The sequence below is a fragment of the Bos indicus genome, chromosome 13, assembly GCF_029378745.1.
Source record: "Bos indicus isolate NIAB-ARS_2022 breed Sahiwal x Tharparkar chromosome 13, NIAB-ARS_B.indTharparkar_mat_pri_1.0, whole genome shotgun sequence".
NCBI lineage: Eukaryota > Metazoa > Chordata > Mammalia > Artiodactyla > Bovidae > Bos > Bos indicus.
The window spans coordinates 22,832,394-22,853,505 of record NC_091772.1 but is presented as its reverse complement, the minus strand read 5'-3'; the positions used below and the strand labels follow the sequence as shown (position 1 = coordinate 22,853,505).

At 37.3% G+C, this 21,112-nt stretch overlaps 1 protein-coding gene across 5 annotated transcripts in view; it reads right to left on the bottom strand.

Moving 5' to 3' along the window:
* MLLT10 (MLLT10 histone lysine methyltransferase DOT1L cofactor) overlaps positions 1–21,112 on the bottom strand; it is a 207,311-nt gene that overhangs the window by 152,852 nt on the left and 33,347 nt on the right. For all 5 annotated transcript variants that reach the window (XR_002182142.2, XR_002182143.2, XM_019973026.2 and 2 more), the window contains exon 4: positions 5,696–5,750. Coding sequence is in view for 3 of the 5 variants with exons in the window: in XM_019973026.2 (XP_019828585.2) it covers positions 5,696–5,750 (55 nt within the window). In the remaining 2 variants the exon portion in view is untranslated. The remainder of the gene's footprint in view (positions 1–5,695; positions 5,751–21,112) is intronic.

The window sequence follows — 21,112 nt, the reverse complement described above, 5'->3', positions numbered from 1 at the left end:
TATACTGAAAAGCAGGTCAAAACACCAAGAACATAAAAAACAATTATAAACATACATGCACCAAACATCAGATTTTCAAAATACATGGGGAGGGGCGGGACAGGGGAGGGGGGAACTGAAGGGAGAAACAGGCTGTTCTTTACTCAAGTTTCAGTAATGGGTAGAACTTAGAAAACCACTAAAGAAATAGAAGAGCTACTACAACCTATCTAGGCTCAATATACGTATACAGAAAACTGCACTAAAATCAGCAAAATACACATTCTTCTCAAACATCCACAAATGGTCTCCAAGACTGGTAACAGTGCCAGTCACAATACAAGTGTCAATAAATTTTAAAAGATCTGAAATCAGATCTTACCAATCCACAGTAGAATGAAAATAAAATTCAATAAAAGAAGGAAAACCGGAAAATCCACAAATACATGGAAATTACACAATATTCTCTTAAATAACCAACGAGTCAAAGAAGAAATCATGATGGAAACTGGGAAATAAGACAAATGGAAAACATATATAAATGACATACGAAATTTCATGTGATACATAGAAAGCAACACTCCAGTTAAATTCATACCTGATAATACCTATGTTGCAAGGAAGATGCTTGACTGGGGTGAAATGCACTGAAGGGAGTGACAGTTTAAATATATACAGGATCTCTTTTTTTTAATTGATGTATAGTTGATTTACAATGTTGTCTTAGTTTCTGGTGTACAGCAAAGTGATTCAGACATATATATGTTTATATATATATATACACACACACACAGATATGTATATGTATATATTGTTTTTCAGTTTCTTTTCTTAGTTTATTACAAGATAATATAGTTGTGCTATACATAAAATAAAAATAGTAATAATACAGGGTTTCTAATTATATACCTACCTTAAGGAGCTAGAAAAAGAGCAAACTAAGCCCCAAACCAGCAGGAAAAAGAGAGGTGTAAAGATTAGAGATAAAATAGAAAACAGAAAAATAACAGGAACAATCAACAAAACCAAAGTTCTTTGAAAGATCAACAAATCTGACAAACTTTTAGGCTGACTAGGAAAACAAAGACAAATGACTAAATTCAGAAATGAGTGGGAACATTATTGCTGACCTTAACAAAAATAAGAATTAAAAGAGAATACCATCAACAAATGTACACCAACAAATTAGTTAACCTACAGGAAACGGACAAATTCCTAGGAAAATGCAAACTAACAAAAATGACTCAAGAAAGAAAATCTGAATAGATCTAGAACAAGAGATTGACTCAATCAACAACGAAAAACCTCCCAACAAGGAAAAGCCCTGTACCAGATGCCTTCATAATTGAATACCACCAAAATTTAAAGAAATATAAACACAAATCCTTCTCAAACTTCTGAAAAACTTGAAGAGACAATACTTCCTAGCTCATTCTATGAGTCCAGTATGGTATCAAATGCCCCATGGTCAGACAAAAAAGCATAAGAAAATAAAGTAACAGCCCAATACACTTTATGAATATAAATGCAAATATTCTCAACACAAGTGTACCAGTGTCCTAGGGCAGTAATAAAAATTTCAACAAATTAGGTAGCTAAAGAAAAAAGAAATATATTCTCTCACACTCTCAGTTCTAGAGGCTAGAATCAACATGCTTCTCTCTCTTACCTGATGGCTCAGGCAATCCTTGACACTACTTGGTTTATGACTACGTAAGTCCAATGTCCACTTTAGTCTACTAATGCACAGAAAATACATGGAACAAAGTGACATGTTAAAACACACACACACACAACACACACTCATCTAAGATTAATCAACAAAGTGTGCTGTGGACAAACAATACAGGGCAAATTGATTCAGGTATTTTTTCCCATACGCAAACTGACAACGAGGGGAAAAGGAGACCACAGAAAGACCTAAGAGAAATAGCAGATACTGCAATGTATGTACCTTATTTGAATCTAGCTTATGGACCTTTGTGAGATCCTGATTCAACAAGTATAAAAGAAAACAGGAGACAATCAATAAATTTTGAACAATGCATATGTCATGGATTAAAGAAGTCCTTGTTAATTCTTTTTAGGTGTGATGATATATTGTGCATTTTTAAAATATCCAACCAAGTTAAGAATGCTCACAAAATTTAAACTCATCAGAAGACAGATAGGGGAGGGTAGAAAGAAGTAGCTGGCTATGACTTGGTCATTGTTAAAGCTAGACACCAAGGTCTCTCTACTTGTATGTAGGCTTAAAAATTTTCCACAGTAAAACTATTTTTAATATATCTGTAAAAATTAATCACTTTAGTATCTTTCATGTCCATTCCCTCATTTTTAACCCTCCCACTACTTCTATCTCAAACAGTTTCTCAGTATCTCTCCCTTGGATTCACTGCAATAAAGCAAAGTCCTATCTTTGTAGAATGTAGATTCCAACATCGGAGTATAAATTATAGCCCCTCAAAATAGGAACTCAGATGGTAAAGAATCTGCCTGCAATGCAGAAGACTCAGGTTCGATCCCTAGGTTGGGAAGATCCCCTGGAGAAGGAAACGGCAACGTACTTCAGTATTCTTGCCCAGAAAATCCCATGAACAAAGGAGCCTGGTAGGCTACAATCCATGGGGTAGCAAAGAGTCAGACACGACTGAGTAACTCACACAAAATAGGAATAATCAAAACTATCCTTGAAAAGCAGCTTTTAACTCCAATAGAGAAAGTGCATGATATTGTACATTGTTATGAATATACAACCCTGCTGTATTCCAATTCTTCTCATTGTTCTGTCAGATAGTGTCTATCAATGGCCCTCAACTCATTTTAAAAATTCCTCTTCAAGAATATAGATAAGCTGACACTGCCTCTTGCCTGGCCCCCCTCAATTGTACACTTCCTGTCTTTGACAAATATGGTTGGGAAAGCCTTAACTTAAAATCATTCACAAGAGATTTCCATATAGGTTTGGCTAGACCTCAGTCAATAAAATGGCAGACTGAATTACCTCTACAATTTTTTTTTCTATCTCTTCCTATGTAACTGATTTTAAGTATGTTAAAAGCGCACAGGACCCAGCTACACCTTTCTTTTTTATAGTTGGTCTTGTCTCATAGCCTTCTAACCCATTCACAAGGCTGTCAGAGTGATCTTTCTAAAACAGAAAACTCATGTTATCCCTCAGCTTCAATGGCTCCTGATAATCATCAGGACCAAGTCTTGAACTAAAAAGGGGGAGGGGGAGAAGAAAAGCAAAGGGAGAAGGTGGGGAAGGAAGGCATGTCAAGACTGGGGGAGGGGGCACGAGGGGAGGGAGGGAAGGAAAAGACTAGCAGGGGAAAGGGAAAAGAAGCTCCACCTCTCAGAAGGCCTACCATTCAAACTTTACAATGCCAACCCCTGATACATCTGGGTCTTTATCATTTGCTTCTCCCTTTGCCTATAACTCACTTTCCACACACCAATCTATGTTAAAACACTTACCTTCAACAAAGATCTATGGAGTAGGTGACATGAAGAAAATCAAAAGTAAAACTGAGAAATTCCTGATCATGATCACTAGAGAAAGAAAACTAAAACTTGGAACATAATTTTCCAGCATGAAAAATAGCTGTTAGTTGCTAGGTTGTGTCTGACCCCTTGGACTGTAGCTCACCAGGCTCCTGGAAAAATGGGTAGTAGATCTTAAAGAACAGTATCATTAATACTATGTATCAGGCACACTGTGGGATTTTGCTAACCACGCTGCAAATACAATTAGCATTTCTACAGGAAAATGCATTTCATGCTCCAAAATAATTTTGGAACAGAATTTAGAATCTTTTAAATACACACCAAATTTAGACTATAACACAGATGGCACTGCAAATCAGTAAGGAAAAATGAACTGAAAGAAAGAAGGAAAGAAAGGAAAAAGAAGTCATAAAAATACTAAAGAAGGTACTCCCCTGGTGGTCCAGTGGTTAGAACTCCCACATTTCCACTACAAGAGGCACAGATTCAGTCCTTGGTCAGACTACACCACATGCTGTGCATCGCAGCCAAAAACAAACGAAAAACAAAGAGGAAAATGTGAAAGCATTCCCTATATAACTTTGGAGTAGGGAAAGCCTGTTTAACTAATGGTTCAAAATATCAGAAGCCATGACACATAAGATTAATAAATTCAACTAAATAAAAATCAAAACCTTCTGTACAGATAAAAACCCCAAGAGCAAAGATTAACAGCAAGAATGAATCATCAAAAAAGCCTAATATATTAAGTGCTTCTACGAAAGCTCCAACAAATCAAAAAGAGAAAGATCAACGACTAAATAGAAAAAGCATATGAAGAGATCACAGAAGGGACAACATGAATTGCTCTTAAAAACATGAAAAGATGCTCAGATTCAGTCATAATAAGAGAAATGCAAAATACAAGCTCTGAGATACTTTCACCTACCGGATTACCAAAGACATAAAGAATAGGTTTTCATTCATTACTGCTGGGAACACAAACTGGTACAACCACTAAACAGAATAATTTGGGAATATCTACCAAAATTAACTGTAAAATGTTTGATCCAACAGTTCTACATCTGAGAATTAATAAAATCCTACAGATTTCACTGCATACAAGCAAAATGACATATATACTACAAGCAGCAGTCAAAAACACAAAAGATTAGAAAGTCCATCAACAGGTGACTAATTCCATAACATGCAGTAATAAATAAAGCTCTATATTGATAGTAGATAAATTGTTCAGGGAAAAAAACTTAAGATGCAAGAGAGTATGCTACTATTAATCCATTTGTATTAAAGTTACAAAAATATGTCTCCTCATATTTACTGGTATATGCAAAAAAGTAATAGAAACTGTGTAGATGGTGAACAGCAGTAGGAGGGAGGGTTTTTAATATTTAAAATTTTGGATAATGTGACTTACGGTCTAAACATTAAATTTAAACAGATATATTGCTATCCAAAAACACTATTTTTTCCTTTTATTTACTCATGTCATGACACTATTCTATGCCAAAACACTTCATAGAGTTGGCTGCCCAAAACGGAAGTACATACGAACAGTGGCTTAATCTCCACTTTTTGAGATTCATCAGTTACTTTTCATAGTATGTCACAGATGAATAAATTGATGCCTACACATTTAATAAGAATGGTACTGAGCTATAAAGAAACATGGGATTTCTTTGAGAAAGGTAACTAAAAATGGAAATGAAAACTAGAAATATAAAAGGGCCTTAGGAAAGCACACCAAAATTTAAGAGAAATCAAATTTCTTTATATTCAAACAACAAAGATCCACAGGGTGTCAAAATTAACATTCATTGGAAACATCATTTGTCTAGCAATACACAAAAGAGGGAAAAAGGAATTTAAAACAATAGATTTTTATCCCTAACCAAGGAAAAAAAAGTGGCTTATTTTCCCAACTAATATAAGAAATTGTATTCATTTAAAAAAATAAACTCAAAATTTTAATTAGAAGTATGTGGATCATTCTGCACTAAAAACACAAAACAAAATATACCAAGTTTGTTCAAAAAGTAGAAAATTTGTGTTTCAATAAAAAGAAAATTCATGAAAACATTATATCCAATACTGTTAAAAAAATATTTGAGTGGCCATCACTTTTGATATAAATGAATTACCAGATATTTTAAAATACATCTGCACTCCAGTTCTCAAGAAAAATTTCTTCAAAATTTTCTGCACTTACCGCCATTATCTGTTCTTTTTAAAGCTCCATCCTTATGAGGACACAGTTCACATCTCTATTAAAAGGGGAGGAAACAAAGAGATTTTTCAGATTACCAAAGTATAACATCTTCCCTGTAACTTCAAAACTATTCAAAATGTGGTAGTGGCATTTTCTCTTAGTTGCCACCAAGAATATTTCAGAAAGATCCTGATCAAGTAATTCTCTATGATAAGTGATCATCCTCAGAGTACCAGACAAGAACTTTTAAAAAGTAAAATTTAGTGAACAGTAAAATGTTAAAGACTTTTTTCCTTTTTCTTGTATTAATAAAAATAAAAAGATCCTCTGAACACAGTATTTGGGCACGGTTTTTAATATTTGCCTCTATCCCTTTACTGTCTGAGTAGAATCAACCAGGATTATTACACAGTCAGTTGGATCTGGTTTCTCCTGAAATAAAGAGGCAAATTCAAATTCAGAATTTTGATTTAAGCAGATTATGATCTCATATGTGCTGACCTGCCTATGGAAGGCCAAGAACTGCTCTAGTTATTCCCATTATTCTTTTCATTCACAGCACAATGATACTCAGTAATATATTATGGATCCCTCTCTCTACCACTCCCACAATTTAAAACCAGAAATAAACACCAAGCCAGTATTACCATTTCTTTTCCCTACTGACAAGAGGACTGAAATGATTATAAAAATAATTACCGAGTTTTCTGTGGCACTGTCTTACTATAAAGACTATATTCCTAGAAGTCATAAAGTCATATATAACTACTTATTATCTGTACCCTTCCTTACTCTCCAAAGAGGTTTTGAGAGTCAATTCTTAGGTAGGTTGATGAGACGTCCAGGGTACCCAAGGAGGAGAAAGGGGTCTGGCTCAAAAGGAGGAGAAAAGGACAAAGGTTTTATTCCCTACATTCCTCAGTCTTAGTCACATAAAACCTTTTTTGTTGTTGTTGTTGTTGTTTTTTCCTTTAAGCCCAGAGCTGATGACTACACAACAAAACAACTCATCTTAAACTCTGTACTAAGTATTATATAACAACAAAGTATCCTGCTTGAGGACATGTTTCTCCTTCTTAAGAACCTTCTGACTAATCCTGTTATCTTAAAATGTAAATTGTGGGAGTGGGTCTGGTAAGACCTTTACAACCTTGAGACATTCTTTGATTTACTGTAATAACCAACTGAAAAAGTATCTAGGTCCCTTGCTAAAACTAGAGACGAGGGCACTCTCCATTCTCTTCTAATGTCTATGTTAGTAGCCTTCTCTGTCCTTTTACACTGTAATGAAACTTCTGCCACACAAGAGCCCTGAGTGGTCAAGCCTGGTACCTGATCCTGAAGCTAAATTTTCTTCTAAATTTTTCTTCTACATTAAAGCTAAATTTTCAGAGATGACGAATCCAACACCGTTCACCATAAGCTATCAGTTTGAAGCATGTAATACCCTAAGATAAATGAGCTACAAAGTAAAATAAAGAGCAGGAAGTTAAGATCAAACAGTATATAAGTACACAGCTTCCCTGGTGGCTCAGAGGTTAAAGCGTTTGCCTGGAATGCGGGAGACCTCTCTGTTCCATCCCTGGGTTGGGAAGATCCCCTGGAGAAGGAAATGGCACCCCACTCCAGTACTCTTGCCTGGAGAATCCCATGGAGGGAAGAGCCTGGTAGACTACAGTCTATGGAGTCACAAAGAGTCGGACACAACTGAGCAACTTCACTCACTCAAGCTGATTAGGGAGGATAAAGACCAAAGAAGTAAAATCATCTACATCCACCAGAAGCAGTTAAGGCATATACAAAACAATTAGATGTAAAATATTATATCAGAAACAGTCAGCATGATGGGAAGAGAATACAAAATCAGGTTTTTTAAAATGCACTTGAAATTTAAAGGCCAGCAACTTAAAACAATCCTATATATATACAGAGCACTATACCAAAATCTCAAGGTAACTGCAAACCAAAAATCTGTAATAGATAACACACATAAAAAAGAAAAGGGAATCCAAACTTAACCCAAAGTATGGAAGTATGGAAGTATTAGTCACTCAGTCGTGTCCAACTCGGCGACCCCATTGACTGTAGCCTGCCAGGTTCCTCTGTCCATGGGATTCCCCAGGCAAGAATACTGGAGAGGGTTGCCATTTCCTTCTCCAGGGGATCTTCCCAACCTAGGGATCTAACCCAGGTCTCCCATATTGCAGGCAGACTCTTCAACGTCTGAGACACCAGGGAAGTCCAGAAACACAACCCAAAAAGGCCATCAAATCACAAGAAAACAAAGGAAGAAGAACGGGGGGAAAAGACCGACAAAACAAATCCAAAACAATTAACAAAATGGCAATAAGAACACATATATCAATAATTACCTTAAATGTAAACAGACTAAATGCTCCAACCAAAAGGCTGCCTGAATAGATATGGAAACAAGACCCACATACATGCTGCCTACAAGAGACTCACTTCAGATATAGAGACACACACAAAGTGAGAGGGTGGAAAAAGGTATTTTAAGCAAATGGAAAAATCAAAAGTCAGAGCAGCAATGCTTGTATTACACACAGAAAAAATGAGAGGGTGGAAAAAAGTGCAAATGAAAAAATAAAAATTAAGTCAGAGTAGTTATGCTTGTATCACACAGACAAAATAAGAGGGTGGAAAAAAGTATTCCACGCAAACAGAAAAATCAAAAGTAACTCAGCTATGCTTGTACCAGACAAAACAGACTATAAAGACTGTTATAAGAGACAAAGATCATTACATAAAGGTCATAGAGTCAATCAAACAAGATGAAACAACTTTAATGTATATGCAACCAACACCAGAACATATGAATACATAAGGTAAATATTAATGGACAAAGAGAAATGGACAGTAATACAATAATGGTAGGGATATCAAGTCCTCACTTCATCAATGGACAGATACCTAGACAGAAAAACAATAAGGCAACACTGATGAGCCAGTGATTAGGACTCCACACTTTCAGTGCCGAGGCTCCCAGTTCAATCCCTGGCAACGTGGCACAGGAAAGGGTGGTCAATACTGCTAATTATCAGAGAAATACAAATAAAAATTACAGTGAGGTATTGCTTCACAGCAGTCAGAATGACCATCATTAAAAAGTCTACAGGACTTCCCTGATGGTCCAGTGATTGAGAATCTGCCAGCCAATGCTGGGGACACAGGTTCAATCCCTCGTGCGGCAAGATTCTACTGCCATGTGGCAACCAGGCCCAGGTGCCGCAACTGCGGAAGCCCAGGCACCCACACGCTCTGCACGTGCTCTGTGACGAGAGAAGCCTCCGCAATGAGAAGCCGGCACACCATAACAAGAAAGCAGCCCTCTAATAAGGTTTGTTGGTTTTTTTAAGCCTACAAATAATACAAGCTGCCTGGAGAGGGTATGGAGAAAAAGGAACCCTCCTACACTACTTGTATGAATGTAAACTGGTGTAGCCATTATGGAAAACAGAACAGAGGGTCCCAAAAAAACTAAAAATAGAGCCACTAAATGACCCAGCAATCCCACTACTGACTATATATATCCAGAGAAAAAACTCAAAAACATACATGCACCCCAATGCAATATAAATCGCAGTACTATTTACAACAGCCAAGGTATCAGATCAGTTTAGTTCAATTCAGTCGTTCAGTCATGTCTGACTCTTTGCGACCCCACGAACCGCAGCACGCCAGGCCTCACTGTCCATCACCAACTCCCGGAGTGGACCCAATCCCATGTCCATTGAGTCGGTGATGCCATCCAACCATCTCATCCTCTGTCGATCCCTTCTCCTCCTGCCCTCAATCTTTCCCAGCATCAAGGTCTTTTCAAATGAGTCGGCTCTTCACATCCGGTGGCCAAAGTATTGGCGTTTCACCTTCAGCATCAGTCATTCCAATGAACACCCAGGACTGATCTCCTTCAGGATGGACTGGTTGGATCTCCTTGCAGTCCAAGGGACTCTCAAGAGTCTTCTCCAACACCACAGTTCAAAAGCATCAATTCTTGGGCGCTCAGCTTTCTCTATAGTTCAACTCTCACATCCATACATGACCACTGGAAAAACCACAGCCTTGACTAGATGGACCTTTGTTGGCAAAGTAATGTCTCTGCTTCTGAATAATTTGCTATCTAGGTTGGTTATAACTTTCCTTCCAAGGAGTAAGTGTCTTTTAATTTCATGGCTGCAGGCGCCATCTGCAGTGATTTTGGAGCCCCCAAAAATAAAGTCTGACACTGTTTCCACTGTTTCCCCATCTACTTCCCATGAAGTAATGGGACCAGATGCCATGCTCTTAGTTTTCTGAATGTTGAGCTTTAAGCCAACTTTTTCACTCTCCTCTTTCACTTTCATCAAGAGGCGTTTTAGTTCTTCTTCACTTTCTGCCATAAGGGTGTGTCATCTGCATATATGAGGTTACTGATATTTCTCCCAGCAATCTTGATTCTAGCTTGTGCTTCTTCCAGCCCAGCGTTTCTCATGATGTACTCTGCATAGAAGTTAATTAAGCAGGGTGACAATATACAGCCTTGACGTACTCCTTTTCCTATTTGGAACCAGTCTGTTGTTCCATGTCCAGTTCTAACTGTTGCTTCCTGACCTGCATACAGATTTCTCAAGAGGCAGGTCAGGTGGTCTGGTATTCCCATCTCTTTCAGAATTTTCCACAGTTGATTGTCATCCACACAGTCAAAGACTTTGGCATAGTCAATAAAGTAGAAATAGATGTTTTTCTGGAACTCTCTTGCTTTTTCTATGATCCAGCGGATGTTGGCAATTTGATCTCTGGTTCCTCTACCTCTTCGAAAACCAGCTTGAACATCTGCAAGTTCACGGTTCACATATTGCTGAAGCCTGGCTTGGAGAATTTTAAGCATTACTTTACTAGCGTGTGAGATGAGTGCAATTGTGCGGTAGTTTGAGCATTCTTTGGCATTGCCTTTCTTTGGCATTGGAATGAAAACTGACCTTTTCCAGTCCCGTGGCCACTGCTGAGTTTTCCAAATTTGCTGGCATATTGAGTGCAGCACTTTCACAGCATTATCTTTCGGGATTTGAAATAGTTCAACTGGAATTCCATCACCTCCAATAAGCAACCTAAATGCCCATCAATAGAGAAATGGACATAAAAGATGTGGTGTGTGTGTATGTAGGGGTGTGTGCGTGCGTGTGTGCACATATATATACATGAAATATTAGCCATTAAAAAGCATGAAATAATGCCATCTGCAGCAACATGGATGGTTGTCCTAGAGATGATCATACTAAATGAAAAAAGTCAGAAATCAATTATCATATGGTATCACTTATATGTACAATCTTAAAAAAATGATACAATTGAACTTATTTACAAAACAGAAATAGACTCTCAAACATTTAGGAGAAAAACTTAAGTTACCAAAGGGGATGTGAGGAGGATAAATTAGGACTTTGGGATTAACATATACATACCACTATGTATAAAACAGGTAAACAAAAAGGACCTACTGTATAGCACAGGGATCTATTACTCAATACCCTGCAGTAATCTATAATGGAAAAGAATCTGAAACAGACCACACACATATGCAAATGTGTGTGAGTGTAACTTAATCATCTTTCTATATACACTTGAAACTAACACACTGTAAATTGACTGTACTTCAATCTAATAAAAAGTAGATGTAGCTAATTTATGAAAAACCATTTAACCTTACTTATATCCAAATAAATATGAATATAAAAGTCACATAGAATAGGCGTTTTTGCCCACTTTAGTAAATCTTTTCTTAAAAAATAATCCGTAATGTTCAAAGTGCAGTGAACATTTATTTTTATATACTGTTGATGGCACTATAATCTAATTCTTTTGGAGAACAATTTAGCGATATGCTTCAAGAAAAATACTGATTCAATTAATTCACTTCAGGAGTCAAAGGAAATATAATAAAAATACCCATTATTAAGTACCATATCTTAATGATCTTTATATTATTTATATGCTTTAATCTCAAGACATGAAAAGATATATGCACAAAAATACTTTATATGGCTGTTTATAACTATAAAATTTTTATTTAAACTGTGTAACAGTGAGGAAGCTAATGTTATATTCACAAAGATTTTAAGTCAGTTTAAAAATGCAAAGAAAAGGACCTCCCTGGCAGTCCGGTGGTTAAGATTCTACCTACCATTCAGGGGGCACAGTTCAATCCTTGGCTGGGAAACTAAGGTCCCACGTGCCCCATGGAGTGACCAAAAAAAAAACAAAATGCAGAGAAGAAAACTCTAAGAGAAAACTACATGCTAATAAATAAAATACTATTCTATCTTCCCAAAAAAGGTAAAAATAGATATATATGAGACTTGAGAGAAAAAATGATAGTGAGAAAAAAAAAGGTTAAGTTATAGTTAGAGACTTCACCCTACGTTCAAGAAAAAAGGATCAGATTCAGGAAAACAGAAATTCTAGATCTTACAGTAAACCCATCCAACCTCAAAGTTTCACACAGTAGGCTACAGCTATACACGTTACTACTAGAATTCCACAGACGTATTCTTATTTAGTGAGAGGTACTGTTAAAACGCTGGGCTGGAAGAAGCACAAGCTAGAATCAAGATTGCCAGGAGAAATATCAATAACCTCAGATATGCAGATGACACCACCCTTATGGCAGAAAGTGAAGAACTAAAGAGCCTCTTGATGAAAGTGAAAGAGGAGAGTGAAAAAGTTGGCTTAAAGCTCAACAGTCAGAAAACGAAGATCATGGCATCTGGTCCCATCACTTCATGGGAAATAGACAGGGAAACAGTGGAAAGTGTCAGACTTTATTTTTGGGGCTCCAAAATCACTGCAGATGGTGACTGCAGCCATGAAATTAAAAGACACTTACTCCTTGGAAGGAAAGTTATAACCAACCTAGATAGCATATTCAAAAGCAGAGACACTACTTTGCCAACAAAGGTCCGTCTAGTCAAGGCTATGGTTTTTCCAGTGGTCATGTACAGATGTGAGAGTTGGACTATAAAGAAAGCTGAGCACCCAAGAATTGATGCTTTTGAACTGTGGTGTTGGGAAGACTCTTGAGAGTTCCTTGGACTGCAAGGAGATCCAACCAGTCCATCCTGAAGGAGATCAGTCCTGGGTGTTCACTGGAAGGACTGATGCTAAAGCTGGAACTCCAATACTTTGGCCACCTCATGCGAAGAGCTGACTCATTGGAAAAGACTCTGATGCTGGGAGGGATTGGGGGCAGGAGGAGAAGGGGACAGCAGAGGATGAGATGGCTGGATGGCATCACCGACTCGATGGACATGAGTCTGAGTGAACTCCAGGTGTTGGTGATGGACAGGGAGGCCTGGCGTGCTGCGGTTCATGGGGTCACAGAGAGTCGGACATGACTGAGCGACTGAACTGAACTGTTAAAATACACAAGTAAATCCTGGTACACAGATGATTTTAGTTTTAGTTTTATTTTTTGGTTTCCACAATCTCACATTTTACCAAGGGGGATGAGGGAGAAGAACGTTTTAATTGAAATGGTCCAAACACACAGAAATTATATAAGATGGTTGTTTCTATTTTACTTAATGTAGTGTAGTAAGAAAGCATACAGCTACTTTGCATCTTTATAATGTAGGCATCAATTTCCAAATACTTTTTCTACTTTAAATTAGCTTTTTTCCCAAAGTATAAAACTCACTATACTTCACTAAATCAAGTTCACACAAAATACTGACCTTTAGGAAGCTGTAACTATATAACAATCCATTCAGCTGGATTACTCAGATTGTGAACACCATTCATTATATCTACAAAAAGCAGTAAGACTATAATTGCAACCAAAAAAAAACCACAGGCTACATAAGAAGAATAAATTCAAGTTTTAAGTTTGATCTTTCTCGTATTATATGAAAGATGTAATTATGGCATGAAACATTTTTTGTTGGATAAAACATTTACCATCATTATTTCTTCATTTAAGCAAAAGATAAAAAATAAATATAAATTAACCTATTTTCTTGTGTTTTAGAAAGATTCATTACTACCATAGTAGAAATAAACACGCCTATCTCCCAGGCTGGGGTCTCCAAATAGCATTTCCTGAAGCAACCAGGACTCCTGAGAGAAGTGGATGGTTCCAAGTCTAGGTCAAGTATGCCCTAAATACAATGTTCTATTAAATAGCAAGGAAGTTGTAAAAGATTGCTTTAGTCCTGTCAAAAGGACCTATCTGAAGCAACCTAAAGAGGATCCTGCTGTCCAAAGATGAAATCACTTAATGCTATAAGAGATAAAAACTGCAATAAATTCAAAGATACCAAATGTTTTTAAATCCATGATAAAATAAATTTCTACTTCTAAAATGCCTAAGTAAGTTTATAAGAAAAAAAAAAAGTTTATAAGAGACAAACCCTTACACAGGATAAGCAGCCAGATAAGATGCTGGTTTCCCACCAGAGGTCAAAATTGGGAAGGGACCAGCAAAAGCAGAGTTCCCCCTTTTCTGGGACTTTTCATCTGAAGACAAGCCACAGTCAGCCTGCAGTGGCTCCTGCAGTCTTAATATGTGAAGAACCAGAAGTTCAGGAAAGTGACATCTGAATCCAGAAGAGGAGAGAACCAGGAGCAGAGTCCCTGAATTTTTACGTATAGAATCTGCCCAAATCTCCCAGTGACCTTGGGCCAACCACTCCATGTAAGGGGCAGGCTAGAATCCAGTTAAGGAAAAAAAGAAATGAAACGAAATTCAAGCAATTGCTCAAAATATTTAGTAGGCAGCTTAAGTCCAACCAACTCAAGTGCCTGATAAAAACAGTATCAATTTCTTCAAAATGATTTTTAATAGAATCAGACTTCCCACAAATAACAAGGTCTAGCAAACAATTCAAATTATCTAATCTATGAAGAATCAGAAAACTGGTTGATCATACCCAAGATAAAAGGCAATCAATGAAAGTCAATCCTAAAATGACCTAGCCATTGGAATCAGGCTTTACAGTAATAGCTAGTATAACTAAGTTCTATGAGATAAGTGAAAATATACCTAGAGTAAAAGAAACATAAGATCTCAACAGAAGAAAAACAACTACTGAACTAAATAAAAATTCTGAAACTTAAAAATATAAAACATGAAGTGAAAAATTCATTGGATGGGCTTAACAGCAGAATCAAGATGACAAAGGCAAGAATCAAAGAACCTGAAGTTACTTTATCAATAGATAGAATCTATCTGAAAAAGAGAAAACAGTGAAAATATGAAGAGCCTCAGAGATCTAATGAACAGTAACAAGAAGCCTAACATGTATAATACCAAGGGAATATTTCATGCAAAGATGGGCACAATAAAGGATAAAAATGGTACAGACGTAACAGAAGCAGTAGATATTAAGAAGAGGTGGCAAGAATCCACAGAAGAACTATGCAAAAAAGACTTCATGACCCAGATAACCACCATGGTGTGATCACTGACCTAGAGCCAGACTTCCTGGAATGTGAAATCAAGTGGGCCTTAGGAAGCATCACTATGAACAAAGCTAGTGGAGGTGATGGAATTCCAGTTGAGCTACTTCAAATCTTAAAAGATGAATCTGTGAAAGTGCTGCACTCAATATGCCAGCAAATTTGGAAAATTCAGAAGTGGCCACAGGACTGGGATAAGTCAGTTTTCATTCCCAACCCAAAGAAAGGCAATGCCAAAGATGTTCAAACGACCACACAATTTCACTCATCTCACACGCTAGTCAAGCAATGCTCAAAATTCTCCAAGCCGGGCTTCAACAGTACATGAACCGAGAACTTCCAGATGTTCAAGCTGGATTTAGAAAAGGCAGAGGAACCAGAGATCAAACTGTCAACATCCGATGGATCATAGAAAAAGCAAGAGAGTTCCAGAAAAACATATACTTCTGCTTTATTGACTATGCCAAAGCCAATGACTGTGTGGATCACAACAAACTGAAAAATTCTTCAAGAGATGGGATTCCAGACCACCTGACCTGCCTCCTGAGAAATCTATATGCAGGTCAAGAAACAACAGTTAGAACTGAATACGGAACAACAGACTGGTTCCAAATAGGAAAAGGAGTACGTCAAGAAGTGTATATTGTCACCCTGCTTATTTAACTTACATGCAGAGTACATCATGCAAAATGCCGGGCTGGATGAAGCAAAAGCTGGAATCAAGATTGCCAGGAGAAATATCAATAACCTCAGATACACTTATGGCAGAAAGCGAAGAACAAGTAAAGAGCCTCTTGGTAAAAGTGAAAGAGGAGCGTGAAAAAGTTGGCTCAAAACTCTACATTCAGAAAACTAAGATCGTGGCATCTGGTCCCATCACTTCATGACAAATAAATGGGGAAACAATGGAAACAGTGACAGACTTTATTTTGGGAGGCTCCAAAATCACTGCAGATGGTGACTGCAGCCATCAAATTTAAAAAGACGCTTGCTCCTTGGAAGAAAAGCTATGACCAACCTAGAGAGCACATTAAAAAGCAGACACATTACTTTGCCGACAAAGGTCCATATAGTCAAAGCTATGGTTTTTCCAGTAGTCGTGTATGAATGTGAGAGTTGGACTATAAAGAAAGCTGAGCACCAAAGAATTGATGCTTTTGAACTGTGGTGTTGGAGAAGACTCCTGAGAGTCACTGGGACTGCAAAGAAATCAAACCAGTCAATCCTAAAGGAAATCAGTCCTGAATATTCACTGGAAGGACTGATGCTGAAGCTCCAATACTTTGGCTACCTGATGTGAAGAACGGACTCGTTGGAAAAGACCCTGATGCTGGGAAAGATTGAAGGAGGAAGGAGAAGGGGACGACAGAGGATGAGACGGTTGGATGGCATCACCGACTCAATGGACAAGAGCTTGAGCAAGCTCCGGAAGTTGGTGATGGACAGGGAAGCCTAGCATGCTGCAGTCCATGGGGCTGCAAAGAGTTGGACATGACTGAGTGTCTGAACTGAACTGAACATGTATAATTGAAGGCCTGGAACCAGGAGGTGGCAGGATGTGGGGGTGTACAAATACGAGAATATGGCAGCAAAGAAAAGTTTGAAAAACAATGGATGAAAATTTCCACTATTAGAAGACAAATTTATGGATTCAAGAAGCACAGTGAACCCCAAACAAGCAAAATGGCTTGCTAAAAAGCAAGCAAAAGTCTTAAAGAAGCAGCCAAGAGAAAATGACACATCAAACACAGGGAAACCATAACTGAAGTAATACCTGATCTCTCATTTCCAATGAGAAGCCAAAATAGTAAGACAGAATGGAAGCCAAAATAGTAAGACAGACATCATCAAAATGCTTGAAGAAAAAGAACTGTTAATCCAGAATTCTAACTAAGATGTCCTCCAAAATGAAGGTGAAATAGATATTTTTAGGTAAGAAAGAGCAAACAGAATTCACCATGAGAATACAGACTACAATAAAGGCTAAAAGAAATTCTTCAGAATGAAGGGAAATGGTACTAGATGAAAAACATACATCTTCAGGAGGCAAAGAAGAGCACCATAAATGATAAACATTTGGGTAAATAAAACAGACTTTTAGATCTTAAATTCTTAAAAGTACATATGATTATTGAAAGCAAAAACTGTAATACTGTCTTCTGCGGTTCGTAACAAGCAGATCTAATACATAAGACAACAGTGTAAGTGATAATGGACAGAGGTGATGTGATGTGAAAGAATCTCTAGTTATATAAGATTTCTATGCTTTACAAAAAGTGATACAATACTAAATGTACATACACTAAGTAGACTGGGGATTTCCCTGGTGGGTCCAGTGGTTAAGAATCTACCTTCTACATACAGAATGAAGTAAGTCAGAAAGATATTAACACATATATATGGAATCTAGAAACATGATACTGATGAGCCTTTCTACAGTGCAGCAATGGAGATGCAGACATAGAGAACAGACGTGTGGCCATGGGGCAGGTTCAGGGGTAGGAGAGGGTGGAACGAATGGAGAGGGTAGCATGAAACTATATACACTAACATATGTAAAACAGATAGCCAGTGGGAATTTGCTGTATGACTCAGAGAACTCAAACCAGGGCTCTGTGACAACCTAGAGGGGTGGGATGGGGTGGGAAGGAGGTTCAAGAGGGAGGGAACATATGTATACCTATGGCTGATTCATGCTGATGTACCTCAAAAACCAACACAATTCTGTAACACAATTATCCTTCAATTAAAAAAAAAAAAAAAGAATCCTCCATGCAATGCACGGGACATGGGTTCCACCCCTGATGGGGGAAGTAAGATCGCAAATGCCATGGAGCAACTAAACCCAAGCACTGCAACTACTGAGCCCACACTCTAGCACCTGTGTGCCACAATGAAAGATTCCAAATAATGCAACTGAGATCTGACAGGGCCAAATAAATATTTTTAAAATAAAGACTATTAAAAGGTAAGGAAATATATTGAAATTGCCAGAGGAACACTAAAAAACTGACATAAACAGAAACAGCTCTACAAAACTGATACCTTAAAAATTCTTCTCTACACCCAAAAAATTAAGCTGGACACATTACTCATATGACATATAAAAGTAACCCAAACAGATTCTTCATGACTTAGTGTTGAATAATGTTTTCTTAGATACAACACCAAAAGAAGAGGCAACCAAAGAAATAATAAACTGGTATTTTCCAAATCTAAAAAATTTCATCCTGCAAATGATACCATCAAGTAAAAAATGCCACAGAAAAGAATACTGACAAGTTACATATCTCATAGGGACTTATACCCAGAATACATAAAGGGCTCAAAGTGGTGGGCTCTGGTGGTCCACTGGTTAAGACCCCATGCTTCCACTGCGGAGGCCACAGGTTTGATTTCTGGTCAGGGAACTAAGATCCTGCGCATGCCACATGGCATGGCCAAAACAAATAAATACTTAAAAAAAAAAAGATGCATATCCCAATTAAACATTGTGTCAACAATCTGAATAGACATTTCTCCAAAGAAAACATGTAAATAACCAGAAAGGCCCATGGAAACATGTCTAACAAACACTTAAGAAATACAAATCATATAGATCAATGGAACAAAACAGAAAGCCCAGAGATAAATCCACGCACATACGGACACCTTATCTTTGACAAAGGAGGCAAGAATATACAATTAAAGACAATCTCTTTAACAAGTGGTGCTGGGAAAATTGGTCAACCACTTGTAAAAGAATGAAACTAGAACACTTTCTAACACCATACACAAAAATAAAGTCAAAATGGATCAAAGATCTAAACGTAAAACCAGAAACTATAAAACTCCTAGAGGAGAACATAGGCAAAACACTCTCCAACATACATCACAGCAGGATCCTCTATGACCCATCTCCCAGAATATTGGAAATAAAAGCAAAAATAAACAAATGGGACCTAATTAAACTTAAAAGCTTCTGCACAACAAAGGAAACTATAAGCAAGGTGAAAAGACAGCTTTCAGAATGGGAGAAAATAATAGCAAATGAAGCAACTGACAAACAACTAATCTCAAAAATATACAAGCAACTCCTACAGTTCAATTCCAGAAAAATAAATGACCCAATCAAAAAATGGGCCAAAGAACTAGACATTTCTCCAAAGAAGACATACAGATGGCTAACAAACACATGAAAAGATGCTCAACATCACTCATTATCAGAGAAATGCAAAGCAAAACCACTATGAGGTACCATTTCATGCCAGTCAGAATGGCTGCAATCCAAAAGTCTACAAGCAATAAATGCTGGAGAGGGTGTGGAGAAAAGGGAACCCTCTTACACTGTTGGTGGGAATGCAAACTAGTACAGCCACTATGGAGAACAGTGTGGAGATTCCTTAAAAAACTGGAAATAGAACTGCCTTATGATCCAGCAATCCCACTGCTGGGCATACATACTGAGGAAACCAGAATTGAAAGAGACACGTGTACCCCAATGTTCATCGCAGCACTGTTTATAATAGCCAGGACATGGAAGCAACCTAGATGTCCATCAGCAGACGAATGGATAAGAAAGCTGTGGTACATATACACAATGGAGTATTACTCAGCCATCACAAAGTATACATTTGAATCAGTTCTAATGAGGTGGATGAAACTGGAGCCTATTATACAGAGTGAAGTAAACCAGAAAGAAAAACACCAATACAGTATACTAATGCATATATACGGAATTTAGAAAGATGGTAACAATAACCCTGTATACAAGACAGGAAAAGAGACACTGATGTATAGAACAGTCTTTTGGACTCTGTGGGAGAGGGAGAGGGTGGGATGATTTGGGAGAATGGCACTGAAACATGTATAATATCATATATGAAACAAGTCGCCAGTCCAGGTTCGATGCACGATACTGGATGCTTGGGGCTGGTGCACTGGGACAACCCAGAGGGATGGTATGGGGAGGGAGGAGGGAGGAGGGTTCAGGATGGGGAACACATGTATACCTGTGGTAGATTCATTTTGATATATGGCAAAACCAATACAATATTGTAAAGTTAAATAAAATAAAAATTTTTTAAAAAAATAATAAAATAAATAAATAAATATTCATTTCCTATCTCAAAAAATAAAAGAAATACAAATCAACACCACAATGAGATACCACTAGGATGGCTAAAATCAAAGGCTAAAAGCAAAAAATAAACAATAACAGATAAATCCTGTTGGCAAGAAAGCAGAGAAATTAGAACCCTCATATATCACTGATCAGAGTTTAAAATGGTACAGCTGTTTTGGCAGTTTCTCAAAAAGTTAAACTAGTTACCACATGGCTCAAAAATTCCACACCCAAAAGAAATGAAATCATCTATCTATGCAAAAACATGTATGCAAATGCTCAAAACAACATTATTCAGAATGGTCAAACTACAGATAAATCATAAATGCCCGTTAACTAATGAGTGAACAAATGAGATGGGGTATTATCCATACAATGGAATTTTACTCAACAATAAAAAGGAATAATGTTCTGATACATGCTAAAACATGAGTGAACCTTAAAAACATTTCGCTAAAAGAAAAAAAGCCACTCACAAAATATCTCAAATTGTATGATTCCATCTATATGAAATATCCATAACAGAGACATAGAGTAGATTAGTGGTTGCTGGAATTTAAGAGAATGGAAAATGGGGAGTTGGCTGCTAATGGACAAAGCAGCTTGTTTTTGAAATGATGAAAATGTTCCAAAATTGATAATGTTGAAGGCTTCACGATCCTGTGAATATACTGAAAACTACTGAGCTGTACACTTTAAATGGCTGAACTTTATGATATGTAGATTACATATCATTAAAGGTATTTTTAAGTAATATTCAAAAAGATGAAACAAAATAACTTCATAAAATGATAGATGTAAACCCAATCATATAACTACATTAAATGTGAAGAGACTAACCTAAAGAGACTAGTTAAAAG